The following is a 20,395-nucleotide window of genomic DNA, read 5'->3' as shown; positions in this document are numbered from 1 at the left end:
CAAACAGGGAGGAAGCTCTGATTATGCAACAAGATGTTTTTATGAAAATATCAGAGAAAACTTTTTATTTCAGTGCTGGCAGTTTGTTAAAGGGGAGAAATGTTTTAATTTTCTTAAATGCAATATTAATGTCATAACATCGTGCAGCGACCCCACTCAGCAGGCCTCTGTTTTTAGCTTCAACACCCTGATCAGAGGAAAAATACACAGTCAAAATAAGCTTTTATACAAGCAGACTGATAAACAAATCACAAAAGAATCTTATAATTAAAAATATCATAAAAATGTCCTTCAAAAGTTATAGTATAGTATAAACGTTAAAAACATCATTACGCAGAAAAAGTCATAGTATAGTATGTTGTCCAAAATTTTAAAAAAAATACTATACTATAGTTTGTCGTCAAAAAAGTAATCGTACAGTATTTAATCCAAAATATCATAAAAATGTAATTGTTTAGAATGTCGGTAAAAATATGGAAAAGTCATAGTATAGTATGAACGTTAAAAATATCATTACACAGAAAAAATCATACCATTATATGTCGTCAAAATTATCATAAAGTCATCATATGTGCTTCCAAAATGTCAGAAAAAATCCAAACTACAGTATGTCATAAAAAAATCACTAAAAAGTAATTGTATAGAGTGTCCTCCAAAATATCCAAAAAAAGTCAGAGCGTGATAAGTTGTCAAAAATGTAATAAAAAGTTCATAGTGTAGTATGTTGTCCAAAATGTCATTAAAAGGTTATTGTATCGTATGTTTTTTAAGAATATCATGAAAAAAGTCATAGTATAGTTTCTAAAAACATCATAAAGAAGTCATGCTATAGTGTGTTGTCCAAAAATATTATAAAAATGTCATTGTATAGTATGTATTTAGAAATATCAAAAAGTCATAGGGTAGTATGCCATTTATATATATAATTATAGTATAGTATGCAGTCAAAAATATCATTAAAAAGTCATAGTATAGTATATTGTGTTGCTAAAAAAAGAAATAGTCATAGTATAGTATGTCGTTAAAAATAGTATGCTGTTATAATTTTTTATATAAAAAAGTCATAGTATATTATGCTGTCAAAAATATCTTTAAAAAGTCATAGTATATTATGTCACTAAAAATATGATAAAAAGTCGCAGTACATTATGTCACTAAAAATATAATAAAAAAGTCACAGTATGCTGTTACAAATATAAACCTCGAAGTATTTTATGCTGATAAGATAATAATAATTTTACATCAATATTAATATCCAATTAATCCAATTAATATAACCTACAGTGATACATAGTTATAAATGTTTTATCATTGATAATTATCCGTTTAATTGACTTCAGTATTAGTTAGTTTTTGCAGTTATCCTGTGTTATGTATTATATCATTAACTGTAGTATTGAGGGTGTGCTGCTGCAGTATTTGTGTCCTCTGTTAGATTTTGGGACATGACTGCCCTCTTCAGGTCCAAAATGATCCGTCTCTAGATCAGGTGTCCACACCAGCTGCAGGGGGACAGGACATTTAAGGTTCAGAGGACATAGGACCACAGATAACAAAGAGACAAGTTTCATTTTCATTATTTATACGGACGATTCCCGTTAATCAGCGTTTCTGTGAATGTGCCAGTTTATTTTTTAACTTCAGTGACAGAAGAATAAATACCAACAATAAGATGACAAAATGACAACAACTTAAGTACATGTACAAATAATTTGTCTCTTTACTTCTTTCTTTTAAAAAACCCAAACATTTTTCCGACATAACTGACCTTTTATGACTTTTTTCAACATAGTATATTATGACTGTTTTAATATTTTATTTGATATGCTGTACTATTTTTACATGTTTTTTTTACATAGTATACCATTATTTTTTAAATACTTTTTTACATAGTATACTATGATTTTTTAATGAACTTTTTTTGACATACTAGACTTCTTTTACTTTTTCGATATACTTTACTGCGACTTTTCAAATACTATTCCCGACATACTATGACTTTTTTTCAACATACTATTCTATGACTTTTAATTTAAAAAATTTAACATTTTTTGTCACTTGTATTACTGTAGGACAAATTCAAGGTAATTGTACTTTACTTGAGTATTATTATTTTATGTAACTTTAAACCTTTTATACACTCAGAGGTAAATATTGTATAATATATAGCAGTAAAATACTGACAGTAAACATTTTGTTGCATAATTAATATTTTTGCTTTCAGTACATTTTGCTGATTACCTGCGTCTACTTAGGTTCTGGTTGCAGGACTTTTACGAGTACTAGAGTATTATCTCAGGGCGATCTTAATATTTTTACTGCAGTAAATTCTTTGAATACTTTACTGGACAGATCTTCTCCTGCTGATCATAAGTTTTTAATCTCTGCCTTCAGGTTTATTTTGCAGTATAAAGTACGTTGTGATTCGTTATTTCCGGCGACCGGATCTCCTTAACAGACAGACGGCGAGCCCAACAGGAAGTGTTATAACATTTATTATTATAGAGCGTCACACAACACGGAATAACATGAACACATGCTGCTTGAAATGCCATGCTGGATTCAGTTCCTCCAAAAGGCCAGTGTTAACACGAGAAGCCACGAGATAAATCCACGATATCAGTTTAGATTATAGATTATTTCCATGACAGACGACAGATGGAAGATGAAGAGTTAAGGCGTAGGTCTTTCGTGTTTGGTCTCTCATAAATGCAACTTTGAACAAAGAAAGTTCTGATTTTCAAAGAAAAAAAACAAGAAATTTTATTTATTTTCAAATAATAACCAAAATAATGACTGCTAATACTTTACGAGGTCCAGATTTTGTAGGAAAAAGCTGTTAAATGCTACTCAATGCTACATAATATGAAGATATATATGTGTTCTTTTGAAGTACACAAGGTTAGAAAGTACATAACACCGTAAAGTAGAAAGAGGAAAAACTTCCAGCTAAAATTGTATAACATTCACATATTCTACATGTCAGTCTTACAATAATATCGTGATAAAATATCACATCAATACTCCCAATTGTACGATTAATAGTCAACAAACTGCACATTAAAGTATGAATGAGCCAAATATTTAGCAAAGGCACTGAGTACAAACAAAATGTAGGAGTACACAAAGTATAATTCTACGTTCACCTTTTGGATGCTTTAACCTTGGCCCTGGCTGACAATATGGAGGATGAAAGATGCCAAAATCAATCAATCGAATAGCAGTTTTAACTTGCTTATTTAATTGGAATATTTCCTCCATTAATTACTTTTCTATTAAAATGTTCTATTTATTTATTAATTTGTATTCATATCTGAATTTATTTTTCATTTTAAATGTTATTCTATTTTAAAATATTTCTTCAATTGTATATTTATGTATTTCTTTCATATTATGCAAATAAAAATAGGCTGTTTATATAACATATATATATATATATATTATGTACATATTTTAAGTGTTAATAAGGGCTCAGTTTTTTTTTAATTCTTAAAAACAAAAAAAAGAAAAAGAATGAAAAAAATTAATAACTTTTAAATTGAAAAATAAATTAATAAAAGAGAAAATTAAATAGGAAAGTAAATTAACAGAGGAATTAATAGAATAAAAAGGTAAATAAAATAAACAAGCAATTTAAAATATTTTGGGTACATTTAATGGCAAATTTATTTATTTATTCACATTTATCATTTATTTAATTCAATTATTTTATCAATTTTTTTTAAATTTCTGATTTTGGCAGCTTCCATCCTCCATATTAAATAACCACTTATTTATTAAGCATAGATATGTAAATAACAAAATGCTTAACTTTTTAAACTGTCACATGACTCTTCAGCTGATCCATTTCTCCCCTTAAATGTGTTTGGAAACCAAATTGTGTGCGAGTATTTTTTGTTTCGTTTTTTGCCCGATGGCGACAAAAGCGACAGTTTGAAAGTTGGACAGTGGGGTGAGACGCTACTTAAAAAATACTGGCCATTTCAGATAATGGTAACGAAGATTACACGTCAAAAAAGGTCAGCATATATATCGGCGGCAAGACAAGCAGCGTTTTCAACAACAGGTAAAATATGCAGAAACACATTCGGAGGAAAAACCGTGACATTTACGTCAAAAACAGAAACAAGATGAAATCTGCTCCGACCAAAACAAGCGACAAGTTTATTCACAGAAACTGAAACAGACGGTGCGACTGTAATAACGTGGCAAAATAAACACATTTCAAAGGTCACAGGTTCGTAAAGTGGTTAACGATGATTCGTGATTAACGACAGAGAAAACAACAAAAACGTAAAAAGGGCAGCTTAGATGAACTGGAAACACGACACAGATAAGAAAATATCGAGTTTGAATTTATAACAGAAAGCAAGAAAAGGCTGATTGGGGTTGAAACTTGCTGCACACTGTGATGATTTAACACTTTGTCGTCTGGTTTTCAGCCGTTTAATGATTGTAACAGACTACATTTTGTAATTAGATCGACCTGAAGCAACGAGAGCAGCAAGAACAAAATAATAAAAATAAGAGCTGCAGCAGAGAAGTGATCGGTCCAACTGCTCGACTTAACATTCACCGAACTTCCTGAACGCAAAACCCTCGTTTACGACCTCATCACGTGCTCGTCTTCCAACTTAACGAGGCTCGGACCGACCGCAACGACTGCTTCCTGCTTTGTCATCACAGACCGTCAGATGGCAACTTTCAACCCGCAGCGCAGATGTGTGTATTTTTGTGTTTTTAAAATTACAAAAATATGTATTAAGTCTTGATGAATTACGAGACAACGGGCCCCCGAGCACAGACATCTACAAAATAAAATAAAAAACGACAGCCGGACTGAGGAGACACGAAACAGAGCTGCCTCTTTTACTGAATTTAACAAGTAATTAAACACCCCAAACCGCTTATTCTTCATTAAAAAACAGTATTTGTGGGCATCAAGCGGGTCAAGCTCCTGACATTTGAGTGCAAAGTGTTAAAATTATTATTATAATAATATATAATAATTTTACAACTTTTCCAGGAATTTAAATGACAGTGAGAACCCTGTTTATGTCTCTTTTTGGTTGTTTTATGTCTCTTTGTAGATGTTTTATGTCTCTTTGTAGATGTTTTATGTCTCTTTGTAGATGTTTTATGTCTCTTTGTAGATGTTTTATGTCTCTTTGTGGTTGTTTTATGTCTCTTTGTAGATGTTTTATGTCTCTTTGTAGATGTTTTATGTCTCTTTGTGGTTGTGTTATGTCTCTTTGTAGATGTTTTATGTCTCTTTGTAGATGTTTTATGTCTCTTTGTGGTTGTTTTATGGCTCTTTGTAGTGTTTTTTTGTGGCTTTGTGATGTTTTTTGTTTTCCAGTAAAGGGACGTTCACACTGAGACCGATAACTAATAACCATAAACACATTATTTTAAAAACTGTTCAAACTTGAGTCGATGTCAGAGTCACACCACAACTTTAACAACAACAAAAGTGGCAAATAAAATGTGGGATCTATTTCGGATTCGATGACCGATTGTGTCTGTGCCCGGTGGGTCCATTCGGTGATCCACGCGTGCTGACAGTCTGAAAAACATTTTAAAAAGGCAACGGAGAAAGACGTGACATTATGTGAGCAGAGGGAAGATAAAAAGACGAGCGACAAAAACGGAATTAAAGCTCCGCCCCTGAACGCGTTGAGTCACAAATAAAAGTTCAGTGAACATCCAGGCTCTCTTCTTTAAGGCTAATCTTTCTACGTATGGCTTAAACCGACCTGTGAGTCCAAACATGCGGCGAACGTGAGGAGTAAACACTGTTGTTAGTAGAAGCAGATGTTACGATATTAAAACGCCATCCAGCTATAACACAGTGACGCACTGTGTGACAAACAGCGGTATATTTCCGTATATATCTCTCTACATAGATAAGTGAAAGTGACGTAAATCCAACTAAAGCCAAACCAGCGACTGTCCTAAAGGTTTGGGCACTTGAGTGGTGAACAGGCACTGCACATGAGAACGAGGAGACAGGCAACATGACGGAGGTAAGAAGTATCGTACAGGTGATTCAGATAGAAATTTTACAATCACAGTGGGTGACGATCTGGTTCGTGTAACAGCGGTTTGGTAATCCATCGACTTCTCTCTGAGTTAGAGGTAACTAACTTATAAAACAATAAAAACAAGGAGGAAATAAAAGCACAGCGGGCTCAGTCTACTGCGAGGTACCTCACTAACTGACGGCTGGAGCTTAATCTGCAGATTTGGCCTTAATGTTTTGGACTTTCCTGCGCCGGCTAGCTGCTGAAGACCGGAGGAGTTTTCCGTTTAAAATAATCTGTAAAACCACCCAGTTGGACGGGATGGCAGCATATTATCCTGGCTAACGAGCGCAACAACGTGTCTAAAACTAAAAACAACAGAAGATACATATAACCTGGTCCTTTTAGAAGTTAAGGCCCCAGCTGTTTTTTTTGTTTCCTTTAGAAAATTAAAAACCTCTTAAAAATATAAAAAACCTCTTGGTTGGTGTCAAGTGTTTCTGGTCGAAGGCAGTTGCATACGGGGGTCAGAGGCTGAAAAACTCTTTTCATGCTTGAGGCAGATACATGTGAAAGGTTCAGAGTGACGAGGCTCCGGCCGGATTCATCAGATGGCTGTTTGGCACTGTGGGCTCATCATCTTCTGCAGCGCCGGGATCTGTGGGGTCAGAGGTCACGAGCGTCAGCGCACAGTCACAGATTCCAGCTCACAGTGGCGTCATGTGATCACAAAGTCACTCCCCGTCACAGCGGTTTGTTTTTACATCTTTATCATTATCTAGCTATCATTATCATCATCATTATCATCATCATCATCATCATTATCTATCTATCATTATCATTATTTAACTATCATTATCATCATCATTATCATTATTATCATCATATCTATCTATCATTATCATTATCATCATCTAGCTATCATTATCATTATCATCATCATTATCTATCATTATCATTATTATTATATATCTATCATTATCATTATCATCATCATTATCTGTCTATCATTATCATTATCTTTATCGTCATCATCATCATTATCATTATTATCATTATCTTTATCTATCTATCATTATCATGATCTATCTATCATTATCATTATCATTATCTATCTATCATTATAATTGTCATTACCATTATCTTTATCATCATCATTATCTATCTATCATCATCATTATCTATCTATCTATGAATTAATCTATCTATCATTATCATCATCATCATCATCATTATCTATCATTATTATTATCTATCCATCATCTTTATCTATCATTATCTTTATCTATCATTATCTTTATTTATCTATCTATCTATCTATCTATCTATCTATCTATCTATCTATCTATCTATAAAATGAACTTAATAAACTTTATTTATGGAGCACTTTTCATACATAATAAAAAACAACAACAAGGACAATCAAAGACAAAAAGGTAAAAAATATATTCTCTATAACTCTGTACTTTATAAATATATATATATATGTAGAGAGAGAGAGAGAGAGAGAGAGAGCAGTGTTTACATATTTGTCTCTTTGTTAAGACTTTTGGTGCAAAACCTGCAAAGCGTTTAATAAATGAAATAATCTTAAAGTTTACAAAGGAACATATGGATTATTAATGAGTAACTTTAGTAACTTTAGCACCCCCTGATGGTCAATCTTGTGTCTAACAAGGAGGTGAAAGCATTTTTGGAGAAAATCTAAATCAAATCACACGTCACATCACTTCTGTTTTTCATGAATGAAACTGTTTGTGTTACAGTTTTGTTTGTATGAAAAAGAGATATTTAAAAAAGAGTGATTGATACAGCTACAGATCATAGCCTCACTGTTGCATCAAACAACAACAAAATAACAACTTCCAAATACTGACAGAATTTGGATGAAATTTGTTGGACTGATGAAGTTGCATTTGTTATTTTTTGCAGCACTCGGTGCTAAACAAGCAGCACTGACATCCTTTTATAAAGTTGTTATGGTAACCGTCTTCACCAACAAACGCCTTTTACACAATAACATTTTCAGTTTTTTGTCAGAATTATTAATTAATAGTGTTTAATTCCACATATACGGATCAACAAATCGACCATGAGGCTGCTTTGTTTTCACAGCTGACACAGAAGACAACGCAGACGTCTCTCACCTTAGTCAGATCCACCCCGGTGAGGGCGTTGACGGACACGGGGAGCTCAGCTAACAGACGGGTCACCTCTCCCGTCACGCGGCTGCCGTCTCCACTCAGGATGACGATCTCGTTGGTCTTGGACAGAGGCGCAGCCACCTTACTGGCAATCTGATAAAACACGAGTAAACATCTGTAATTTCACCGACGAAACACTCATTATGGAGGACACAAGCTGCCAAAATCTAAATTAAAAATAAATTCATAAATGCCATTAAATGTATCTTCCAGTATTAGAGTAGGAAAGCATAAATGCAGGCATTTAAAATATGATAAAATTTGACATACATTTATATATATTATTAGATACTTTTTATGCTCATTTGTTTATTAACCTTTGTATTAATTTTACTTTCTCATTTTCCCTTTTATCTATTTATTTCTGTAATAATTTTTTTTATTCTTTATTTATGTTTGCATTTATTTTTCGGGAATTTCAATGTATTTATTTGTTTACACTTCGCTATGTGTTAGCCATATATATTATCAATGCACTCTGACATTGATAAAGAAAAAAATACTGAAAAAATAATTAATAATAATTCAAAAAAGAACACACGTAAAAGGTCAAATCAAATAGGAAAGCAAATAAATAGGGGAATTAATACAAAGGTAAATAATTTAAGAATCAAATAAAAACATGACATCAATGTATGTATAAATGCAGAAATATCTAAATAAATACATAAAAACACAATTAAAAACATATAAAAACAAATGAATAAATAAAAAAAAGAAAAATAGGGGAATCTAAACAAAGGTGAACAAGAGGCAAATTAAAAAGAAATTTTCATTAGTGTCACATTTTATCAATTAATTAATGCCTACATTCATTTTTTAAAATTATTTTTAGTACATTTACTAGCATAGTAATTTATTTAATGAGTCATTTATTTATTTATTCATTTTATTTTGGCAGCTTTAGTCCTCCATATATCAAAACATCTACATGTGACATGAACTGACGTGAACGTATTTAATTCTGCTTCCTCGGACAGAAAGAAAAAAAAAAAAACTGTTTTGGGGGTTAATATTTGTTCTCCTCATCAGTAAGTGACAAAAATGTCGGTGCCAAAGTCATCTGTCTTTGATGTGTTTGGACAAGTTAAATGCTTCAACAAACACCAAGCTGAGAAGTTTTAGGAGAATAACATGAGCCTGAATGTGAGTTTGAGTCGCACGTAAACCTGTCAGGCGTGTTCAGGAAACACGAGGAAATATATTCTTTGGAGGCGCAAACAACGGCGGACTGTTTCTCCTCGACAGGTTTTTATGCAGCCGATTTCTTACAGACTTCTCAGAAGGTGAGGACTAGTTTGTGCTATTTGAAAATAAAAATATGTGTGTTAAATTTGAGGCATTCATGTGTCAGATGACTTTGGTGCCGACCCTCCAATGAAGACATTTGGATAATTAAACCAAAAACCCAAACTTCCCAAATGTCGGCGTATAACTGAATGTGACAGACCATGGGCAGAGCCTCCAGGACCAAAGCCGTCTTGGCGGCCTCGCCGTACTGCTGGTAGGCTTCGGCCTTCAGCCTCATCTTCTCAGCCTCTGCCTTTCCCACCGCTTCGATAGAAGAGGCCTCCGCTTCACCGATAAAGCGGATCTTGTCGGCCTCCGCCTGCGCCGTCAGCACCGTCTTTATCCTGGGGGGTGAAGGACGTATAAGGACTGTTTATGAACGTACGAGATTAACTTACAGGTGGAAAAAAAGCAGATGGTGAAAATAGAGTTTCAGTAATTTGGATCCATATTTTAGGTGCTTATGAGGAGACGGACAGTAATGAGCGATGTTGCATCTCACTGGTTAAGGAGCTGAAATTACCGTGAGCCATAAAAACCCGAGTCAGCTGCAGAGTCTTCTGACCCGAGTGTGAATGATGATCGTTTGCACTCTCATCGCATTAAAAAGCCAAGATGTTGGCGGGTTTTTGTGAAGTGGGAATGAGGCTTCAGAAAGTGATAAACTAGCAGAAGGAAGAGTCTCTCGATCAGTAAACACCTTGAAATACGACACCAGGTTTGGAACATTATATCCAGTATTGTTTGTTGCCTTTTCAGGAATTGATGTTGAATAAACGTCAACAACTTAAAATAAGGATAGTGACACTTGTGTCGTGAAAACATGTGAAACGTAAAATGACTCGCCGTCACTGACGTGCAGAGACTCTGAGACTGTTTGACTCACTTGCGTCCCTCCGCCAGCTGCTGCATCTTGTAGGCTTCGGCCTCGGCGGGTCTCTTCACGGTGGCGACGAGCTCCTTGTCAGTGCGGTCGATCTCCTTCTCCTCGATAGTGATCTGCTTCTTCCTCTGCACCACCTCGATCTCTATCTCCTCCAGACGGATCTTCTGCTGCTCTTTGGCCGCCTGCAGCTCGTACGCCAGCTGAGCCTCGGCTTTCTGCAGAGGCAGCGGTTTTATTAACACCTCCCTCTTGTGTTTGTGACAATAAATTCAGTTTGAGCTCTTTCATACCTTCGTGTTCACTTCTTGGTTAAAGGCGGCTTTCTGCATTTCCAGCTCTCGTTTGGAGTCGGCCATTTTTGTGTCGGCTAAGAACTTGACGTCCATCATTTCTTTCTTACACTCAGCTTCCTGGAAAAGACAGAAGATGATGACACGGAGACGGATGAGGAGCCGTTTGCTGGTTTTTCTAATGTCGGAGCTATTAGCTGAGAGCTCTCAATAACCAGAGAGCGGATGTTTTTAATCGCTCTTGTTTTTATGTCCTCTTACCCTGATGCCAGCGTCTCTCTCAGCCTCGGCCACGCCGATGTCTGCATCCCTCTGAACCGCGGCTGTCTGAGTTTTGCCCAGTGAGCTCAGGTACTCCACTTTATCGTACACATCCTGCAGGACGGCGAGTAAATACACAGTGTCAGGGCTCCTGCAGCTTAAACCGGCTAGATCTAAGACTTTTTAAGACTTTTTAAGACTTTTTAATGCCAATTGAATTGATAAATTTTAAGACTTATTTTCTCCAGTGAAAAAGTTTGATTATTGCCATCAAAAGTTGAAAAAAAACCTTTTTTGAGTGAAACACATGGAAGACAATGATTACATCATATTATAATATAAATGTCTTTTAGGTTTAACAACCAAAGAGGGAAATATCTGGCACTTGGGTCTGATTTTCTTGGCAATTTTGTGTTTTTTGTGTGAGATTCAACTGCTTTGACTCCCATCGTGACAAGTTTAAAAAGAGGAATTTATTACAGTATTAAACAAAAAATTAGATGTTACCAATTATTTTGAGATTTTATGATGCAACATCAGAAAAAAAAAAATCATAAAAAATCTACTACTTCCCATGTCTGAGTATTTTTTAAGTCTTTTGAAAGATTAATTTCAGTAAATTTAATACAAATTAAGGCTTCATTTTTACATGGATGAATTCAGTGCCTTTTAAGACTTTTTAAGGATCCGTGGGGACCCCGCGTACGGTGAGAATCTTAAATCACATTAGATGTTTAAGAGACGAATGCAGGATGAAGATGTGTCGCACCTTGATGGTGAAGCTGAGGATCTCGATGCCCATGCGGCCGACGTCAGGTGCGGCCACCTCTCGCACCAGAGTGGCAAACTTGTCTCTGTCTTGGTAAATCTGCTCAACAGTAAGGGTGCCTGTAAGGATGGAAACTGTTGTTAGTGCCTTCCCAAATTTCAATACTTTCACAAAACAGACAGAATTGCAAGTACCGAGAAATACCTCGTCATTAGGGACCAAATTTTAATACCCGAGGAGTAAATCTTGTATAATGAAATATGTCATTTCTAATATGATAAAATGGATTTTATGAAACTGATATCAGGCTTCCCACACATTTTCATCAACACAATTTCAAAACATTTCCATGAATTTTCAAAGCCTCTAAATAATTTTTTTTCCTTTCGTTTTTCAGCAATGTAAAATTTTAAATAATGTCAGAGTCTCCAATGATGTGTTCAACAACCATGAGAAATTCTAAAAACAGTTATTTTTTTTCGTTCCTAAATAACATGTTTTCTTCCAAAAATAAAAATAATATAATATTTTTAAAAAAGAAAATAAATCGCTGAATTTTCTCAAGAAAACATGCCTCCCAAACCCGTAGTTTTCTTTAAAAATAATTAAGGAAAAAACATTTTTTAAAAAAGGTTTTCTATAAAAAGAAATTTTAAAGAAAAAAAACCCCACACAATTTTTTTTAAATGATTGAAGAAGAAAACAGTTAAAAAAAAAACCAACAACATGCCTTCGCAGGTTTACATGGTATGTTTTCAGTGTTAGCATTGTTAATATGTAGAGGCTACTCACCGAGGATGGCGCGCAGGTGACCCTCGAGGGTCTGCAGGATGACACTCTTGATCTCCATGACTGACTTCCCCAGGAACTGCTCGCAGGCGTAACCGAGCAGCTCATTTTCTGTCATCACCTTCACCTGGTGCCAGCGTGGACAAAGATCGTCAGCCGAACACACATCCACAAACACAGGCACGCAAATACAAATACAGGGTGTGGCAGGCATGAAATCACATTGTTCTTATCACATTTACACCATCAGTAATATGTAGAAAACAAAAAAAGCACGACATTTAAAATGGGAAGCCAACACACAATTAGAATTAAAGAAAAACATTTCAAAGTCTTAAGATAATTTTAGTCATGCAGCTTTGCTATAGATTTATCTGTGTAGTGATAAACTGCTTAAATTCGTATTTATACAGAAGAAAAAGGACTTTAATCACACTAAATCAGCTGCAGGTGCTGCAGACTGAAGGCTGCATACACTCAGAGCTGATCATTACAATAGTCAACTTGCCTGAATAAACGAGAACAAAAGGTTTATGAAAATAATATCCAGGACTGACATGGAGCTAATTCTACCTGGCCAGATAATTTATAATTAAATAACAGTTCCTGTTCAAATTTTTGAGTTTCTCCAAAATCAAAACAGTGTGCACAAAATTACAAATATAACATACCAGCTTTGCAAGAACAAAAAAACTGTCCTTATCTCACATATAAATCAACACTACACAGTGACTGTAGTCACACTGTCGATGTGCCTGGACTTTAATATTGCAGCAGCTGCATCCTCGAGTCTAATACTTCATGTCAACGCTTTACATCTGTGATCAATAGCAGAAGATGCAAAAACGTTCCTTTTTCTCCTCAGGATCAATAAAGTTTTTCTGATTCTGGGCTTTTAATAACAAGCAAAGCATGAAAACTCTTAACTTCATGATGCACAAGGACATATTCCCTGTTAAAGGTACACTGTGCAGGAATTTTCAGCTACTGTTTGTCGACAGTAATGCCAGCAGAGGCGAAAGAGAAAATGAACCCTTGGCTTTGTCTGCTTGGCGTTTGGCTCGTTATATTTGCAGGTTTTTTCTTTCTTTTTGGCGCTCTAACCGCAATTTTTGTGGCTTCCTTATGGATGGTTTAAGTGTGGAGCCTGAGACCAACTTTTCTTAAAAACCTCCCAAAATGTTAACAATGACAATCACAATATCTTTAGATTCACAGTAATGCAGTGCCAATCACAATTCATCGATCTAGTGTGTGTTCCTGTTACAGGTAAAATAAAACAATGAGCACAATTATTTACAGCCAAGAGAATTAAAATAGAAAAAAACATCAGTGGGATCATTCACAGTAAAATGAAACAAGGGGTAAATCAATGGCAATGACCTGAGGTGTACACGATACACACAGGGACAGTCAGTGACAGTCAGAGAGGTCACTCATACAGTCAGGAAATCATAAAGAAATGGTAAGACACAAAGTTTTCAGGTGACGTTGCACTCCACCGGAGCTGTAAGAAAAGAGTGTGAGCTGGGTCCTTAGGCGAGAGGTCTGCACATGGTTTTCTGCAACATGCACTCATACCGACACTGACGGCAACACAAAGTCACGGGAAGGTGGACGTCATTCCAAGGAAACACACGCCTTCAAAAACAGAGCAGGCTGCAGGCCGGCCACACAACCACACACAGGCCAGGTCCAACAGACAGCAGGGGGAGCCGTGCCCCGGCCCACGCAATAAAACGTGTAATCGCTTTGCACTTAGCTCCTGACCTCCTACTCCAACCCCCTCATTCCCCTCGTGACCCCACCCTTCCTCCTGCCTCCTCCGCAGCTCCTTCAAGATGCAGGACTGGAAGCACAAGCACAGGAAATGTGGCAGAAAAAGAACAGAGTCTCAACTATTCCTGAAAGTATTTCCTCAATTTGCATTGTTGTTCAGAAAGCCTTTAACCCTTTAACAGGCACGATATATGTGCAGAAATATTTTTTGGTAACATCGTGTCCTGTCTCCACATTTAGCAACTTTCAGTTTTTTTTTGTTGTTGTTTTTTTCCAGGTAAGCCATTCAGGCAGCGAACACGCAGCTCGCCCGGGCGGCTGACCTGCCCTGTTTGGGGAATTCTAGCATGAACAAACATTGCATTAGGCAACAATAAATGTTTTTGATTTGTGTAACCAAAGTTTCATTTTTTTCTCATATAAACACATTACACATTGCTAAAGTAAAATGTATATAAAAATTATATTACATAAAATGTTATAAAAATGTATCAATTTATAAAAGAAAAACATTGCCTTGTTATGTTTTTTTTTAAATTGCAACAGTTAATGTAATATAATAAAAAATTAAAAATAAAAGTAACTTAATGAAATATCTTTTAAAAAATAAATAAATAAAACTATAACACATCTAGTCACAAAATCGTTTGGTGTTAAATTACTGTGCTAAATAAAATCAAGCCACATCTTAAAGTAAAGACTATAAATTGCGTATTATACAGTATATGCCAACTGCAAGATAAAAAACACATAAAATTCAGTCTCAAAAGAAATTTGGCGTTTAATGGTACATTATGATCGAATGCAGTGTTTATGCTGAGCAGCTTCCGGTTACCGTAACTGGGCAACTCAACCGATCGTTTGCTCACTTTTTCTCCCAAAAAATCAGGATACATCGTACTTTCACATTTGTACAAAGAAAACGTTTGTGTTTATAAGTTAAGGCAAAACGTCATGAGAACTATGTTAAGAATATAAATATCACAATTAAATATTTCAATCATTTTACAGAATTGTGATAATTATTTTAAGCACTTTTTTCAGGGATTTTTGTGTTTGAACTTTCCCAGTTTTTTTGTTTGTTTTGGTATTTTTTACGTGATTTTCTTGTACTTTTAACTAGTTTCTTGCTTATTTCTGGGTCATTCCCACTTAAGTTGCTCACTGCCGTTGGCCTTATTTTTTAATGAAATCGAGCCAATTAGCCCAGATTTTAAAGGGTTAAAGTTGTACTTCATATTAGTGTATTCTTTTGAATCATATTTAATCCATTCATACAATGTTTACTACACTTCCAAACGAGGGGGGAGGCCAGACTGGATATTATTCTCTTATTATTTTCGTATCGTTTGCACACTTTGTAATGAGGTATCTTATCTGTAATATAATCATTACATGTGCAATAAGGGGAATAAGGACTAACTGCCAAGAATAGTTTTTGCTGGGTTTTTGGTACAACAATCTGATCACAAAAAAACGTTACAGTGCCTGTAAAAGGGTTAAAAAGATGATTTGTCAGGTTCTTAAACTCATGTACTTTTACAGCAAACTGACCTGCAGGCTGTCAAAGTAGACACAAATACTTCTGCAGAAAGTCATGTGTCAAAAAGTGACTTCAAATCCACCTAAAACTCTGCAGATTAACATTCTGCTCCGGTTTCCTGAACATTCACTCTCCTGGTGCCTCCGTCTCAGTACAAACATGTGTCACCTTAATTTAACAGGGACACACTGCTCCTGTTGCCATGGACACACATGGCTCCACAATGGCTTGGGTTTAGGTTGGACCAATCAAACGGTGGCATGATGAGCCTCTCTGTGAAGTGAGCTGTGTGAGCGTGAGGGGCTGTTGGGCTCCAAACAGTGGGCTCATTGTCAGCATGCATGTAGGAGAACACAGAGGAGAGGAGCACTGGCATGACTGCGGTCACAAAATGCAGAACTGATGCTCTTAATGAGGCGTCAGCTTTCAAACACACAAAGACACTCGGGCATGCAGACGGAAAAAAGGGCAATGAATGTGAGCAGAATATCAATGTAGACGGAAATGCAGAAAGTTATTAAGTTCCTTAAGAGAAAATCCACCTTAAATAATACTGTTTATCACTAAAGTTGTTGCTTAAAGACTGAAACTGGATTTATAATTGAATCTTCATATTCACCCAGCGGCGGTGTCACACGCCTTTACGCCACGCAGAGTGTCATGTGCCTGAAACTCTTTTCATCGGCTCACATTTGTTAATCTTATCACTTTTCGGATAAACTAACAAACCCGTTACCTTAAAAAGTTGTTTATTAACCTAATCTTTGCCTTATAGATTACACCTCACACCTAACTCAGCTACAGGCCTTCAGTTCAAATCTGCTCAGTATATGTACCAAATATATACATGATAGAAAAACATGAATAGTATGTCCTGTATGCCCTCGTACTTAAACTTAAATAAAACTAGTGCATCCTTTGCAGCTTAGTCAGACTTCTCAACTTTATCAAACCAAAATAATTCAGGATTTTTGTTCTGCATTTTGACACAGGTGCACACAAGCTAGAACGAACAGAACAACGTAAATAGTCTCTCAACACCGGAGACAAAAGCGGCAAAAGCATCAGTTTTAAAAAACAGATCTATTATAGAAAGGCCTTGTAATAAAAGCTGATTTTTAAGGAGCGATTTAAAAGGAATTAGTGATTTTGTTAGAGCATGGGCGGAGACGGCACACGGCTCGCCGAAGGGTGCACTGCTCCGTGCTGCACAGCCACGCCCATCCAGGCAAAATATCACGTTTTTAGGGAGTCTCGGGACGACAGTCCTTGATACTTAGAGTGCAGGTTCTGTACTTCAGCAACTTTGGTACTGACTGATTTAAATTTGACTCATGTAAAAAAATTTCTTAACATACAGTTGTCGCACTCATGACTCCAGTTCAGTCTTAGCATTTGGTATTTGTACATAAAGTATGTGCGTGATGTTTTTACAAGTGTATATGTGAAATATTTATAATTTAATTAAGTATATAATACGCTCACAACTGACATGAGGAGGCGTCCGATGGGAACAACATAATTCTAGTAGTTTTTGAAACATAACCAGACATATAGAGCGATTGATCTTGCAGATTTCAGATCATAAACACTGGACTAAATTACGGCCCCACTCTTCAAGTGCCCTGCTAGTTTTAAGGTGGATTTTCGCTTTAACATCTCAAAGTTGTCAACCTAAAAAACAAAAAGTTCATTTTGGCACTAAACAGGATCAAACATTAAATAGCAGATACAATAAAGAAAAAAAACACTGACACTGACATTAAAATGCACATCAAATGCAACATGGACCCTATTCCTGACACACCAGGACCAGGTTCAGACTGAAGGTAACACTGCCAAGAAAATTCAAGGGGCAACAATGGACAGGTGTGATGCTACAGTACAGGTACCAGAGAGACTGCATAATATTAATTAGGAAATCCAGTTTAAAGGCTTTTCCAGCTGAGTTGTGCCAATCTGAGGTCTTATTGAAATGAACTAGGATGCAGCGTTTTCGACTCTGTGCTGTTGTCAGTATGAAGCAGTCAGATCCTTGGTGTATTCGGCCCAGATATGAGGGTAAATCATGCAGACAACAGTTTGACCCAACACCTGTGTGAACATCTATGTGATACAGGGTTCCCACACGTTGTCATGGACAAAATTTCAAAACTATTCCGTTACTTTTCAAGGAAAATACGTTTTTTCTTGCCCCACTTCCCCAGTGCGATAAAAAAACAAGAATTTCAACAAGTAAAAATGAATAAATTGCCCTCAATCGCCCCACTTTTTTTTTCTTTTTATAAAGAAAAATGATATAAAAAATGGAGGGAAAAAAAACAACAACAAAATAATATTATAAACCAATAATAACATTTTTTTGGAAAGTTTTTTTAAAGTAAAAATCTAAAAAAATGTTAAAAAAGAAAAAAACAGCTAAAAGAACTTTTATTATCTATTATTATTAAAAATGTATTTGACATGCCTAGTCGCCATACACGTAGGGAGAGACAGAGCGCTGTGAAAAAATGAAGAAACTTACATGATGAACAAATAAACAAAAAAATACTATAACCAAAACACTGGCACACATCGACGTGTGATTGAACTAAGTTATGTCGCCAGCTAATGCTATTTAATTTGTTACACACAACACATTTCCAGGATTTTACCAAAACTTTCAATGATTTTTAATAGTTCCATGACTTATCCAAGCCTGGAAAATGTGCTTGTGAAATTCCATGACTCTTACAGGTTTTCAATGACCGTGGGAACCCTGTGTATTGTCAAAAACACAGGTTTCATCTTAACTCGAGCCCTCTGTATGAAATACCACCTCTGCTGTGATCATGGGGTGATGCCAGAGAAAAGGAGGGTGGGTGGGTGGGGGAGGGTGTGTGGGTTAGTGAAGTCTGAGCTGGCATTCCCAGAAAAGTGTGGTGATTTACCTGAGCCACCCCAGTGACAGTAATAGCTACACCCTCCGCTGTCTCTACATCCTCACACTTGGGCTGCAGGGTCATAATCTCAAGCGTTATCCTGTTGAAGAATGTGGAAAAATATAAAAAAAAAATACAAATTGACATGTTCGGAGGGAAAGCAAATGAAGGGAAGGACCAGAACACAAGGAAAAGAAGAGGACAAAGTGAAAACCATTCACCCAAGGACTCCAGATCACTAACAACGGAGCAAAATGAGACGCTTTCCAGAATTGTGGGATTTTGATTTTTGTCGCAATTATTCTTTCAAATCATTTGGATTTTTCATTCCTCAAATCCTCATTTTTAGCCTTCATTTATTGACCCCGTTGCTAAAGGTGACTCAGAGTTCAGCTTTGCCGGGAAGCCGAAGTTGGTGACAGCTGACTGTCTCCCCCTCCACTGCAGAGGAAGAAGAGCAATGAAGATGAGAAAGGCAAACACACATAGACAACGTTAGCTTGTTAGTTGAACCATTTTCCTGAGTCGTCCTTTGGTCTCGAGCACCAGCCACTGCTTTTTTGTTTTCTTTTGTTTTGTTGTTTTTTTAATGCATTACCTGAGCCACCCCTGTCACATCCAGGGGAACACCCTCCGAGGTTTCGATATTCTCGCAGCGACAGAGGATGGTCATAACCTCCAGAGACATTCTACGCAGGCAGGCAGGCAGGCGGGAATAGCAAGAGGCAAAACAGTAAGTTGGACAACAGCTGTTAGGAATGTCAGTAACCAAAGGTCAAGAGGAAGAGGGAAGAGGGAGGGGGAGAAACACACAACCTGACCTCCTGTTTCTGCCGCTTTTAACCCAGAAGGCCGGTGCTGCTGACACCGCTTACAAATCCGGGACCCTCACAGCTACAACCGCTTCTCTTGTCTACGAGAGTGTGGATTTTTTAGACGGTATCAGGTACTTTTGAACTGCGACACACTCACAGTTTGGGGAAGCAGGCTGGAGTACCGGCACAGAAGCTTAGCGATGTACTGCCCTGGACGGGGGCAGCAGCAATTTTAGCCATCCAAATAACACAAATATAATCTTAAGTGTTCGCTGTTTAGAATATTTTCACTGCTTTACCTTGCGGTCAGATAGCCGGGTCTGACGGTCCCACTATACGAGACTAACGAGACCATAAATCAACTCTCATTTATTTTTTACTGAAAGCAACTGATTCTGTGCAAAGCATGCTGGGATACCGGCAATGCAGACCAAGCTGCCAGCGCAACAAGAAGGAGTGACAATTTTTAAAATGCAAACGTAGCTCAAATCAACACAGCTGCTCAAGCTGCAGCTTCAGTGACTCTCTGAAGGGAGAGTCACTGAAAAAACCTGTAAAAAACTGCAAAAAGTTGCATTTTGCTGCCAGTTATCTCAGTCATCTGCTAGATGTGTCATGCTGTGACGTGGTGTGCGAGTCCGTGACTGCGTCAGTCATCAAACAGCGTACACACGCAGTGACAGAAATGATCATTTTACCCAACGGGTTAACTGACTAAGACAATCCTTTTCTGTGTCCTGTGAGCAGCAGCTCACCCCGAGTGAAGCTCTGCAAATCAAATCTGTCCTGCAAATCAGCTCAGATTAATTTCAACATCCTCCATAA

At 36.5% G+C, this 20,395-nt stretch overlaps 1 protein-coding gene across 2 annotated transcripts in view; it reads right to left on the bottom strand.

Annotated features, from left to right (window-relative positions):
• Nucleotides 1-2,479: 2,479 nt before the first annotated feature.
• The window catches only part of LOC121952592 (flotillin-2a), a 29,778-nt gene continuing 11,862 nt past the window's right edge, over nucleotides 2,480-20,395 (bottom strand). Inside the window, exons 3-11 of one of the 2 annotated variants that reach the window (XM_088088083.1) lie at nucleotides 19,354-19,444; nucleotides 12,516-12,639; nucleotides 11,724-11,842; nucleotides 10,955-11,068; nucleotides 10,694-10,813; nucleotides 10,404-10,618; nucleotides 9,678-9,861; nucleotides 8,171-8,320; nucleotides 2,480-6,681 (exon numbers count right to left, since the gene is read on the bottom strand). In XM_088088083.1, the coding sequence (XP_087944209.1) occupies nucleotides 6,631-6,681; nucleotides 8,171-8,320; nucleotides 9,678-9,861; nucleotides 10,404-10,618; nucleotides 10,694-10,813; nucleotides 10,955-11,068; nucleotides 11,724-11,842; nucleotides 12,516-12,639; nucleotides 19,354-19,444 (1,168 nt within the window). In that variant the 3' untranslated portion in view covers nucleotides 2,480-6,630. Of the gene's footprint in view, nucleotides 6,682-8,170; nucleotides 8,321-9,677; nucleotides 9,862-10,403; nucleotides 10,619-10,693; nucleotides 10,814-10,954; nucleotides 11,069-11,723; nucleotides 11,843-12,515; nucleotides 12,640-18,764; nucleotides 18,856-19,353; nucleotides 19,445-20,395 lie in introns of both variants that reach the window. The other variant, XM_088088082.1, reaches the window with a different exon arrangement.

The sequence above is a fragment of the Plectropomus leopardus genome, chromosome 15, assembly GCF_026936395.1.
Source record: "Plectropomus leopardus strain MGB_pleo_1.0 chromosome 15, ASM2693639v1, whole genome shotgun sequence".
NCBI classification, from domain to species: domain Eukaryota; kingdom Metazoa; phylum Chordata; class Actinopteri; order Perciformes; family Serranidae; genus Plectropomus; species Plectropomus leopardus.
Note: the sequence above shows the minus strand (reverse complement) of the source record. Positions and strands in the feature narration are given on the sequence as shown.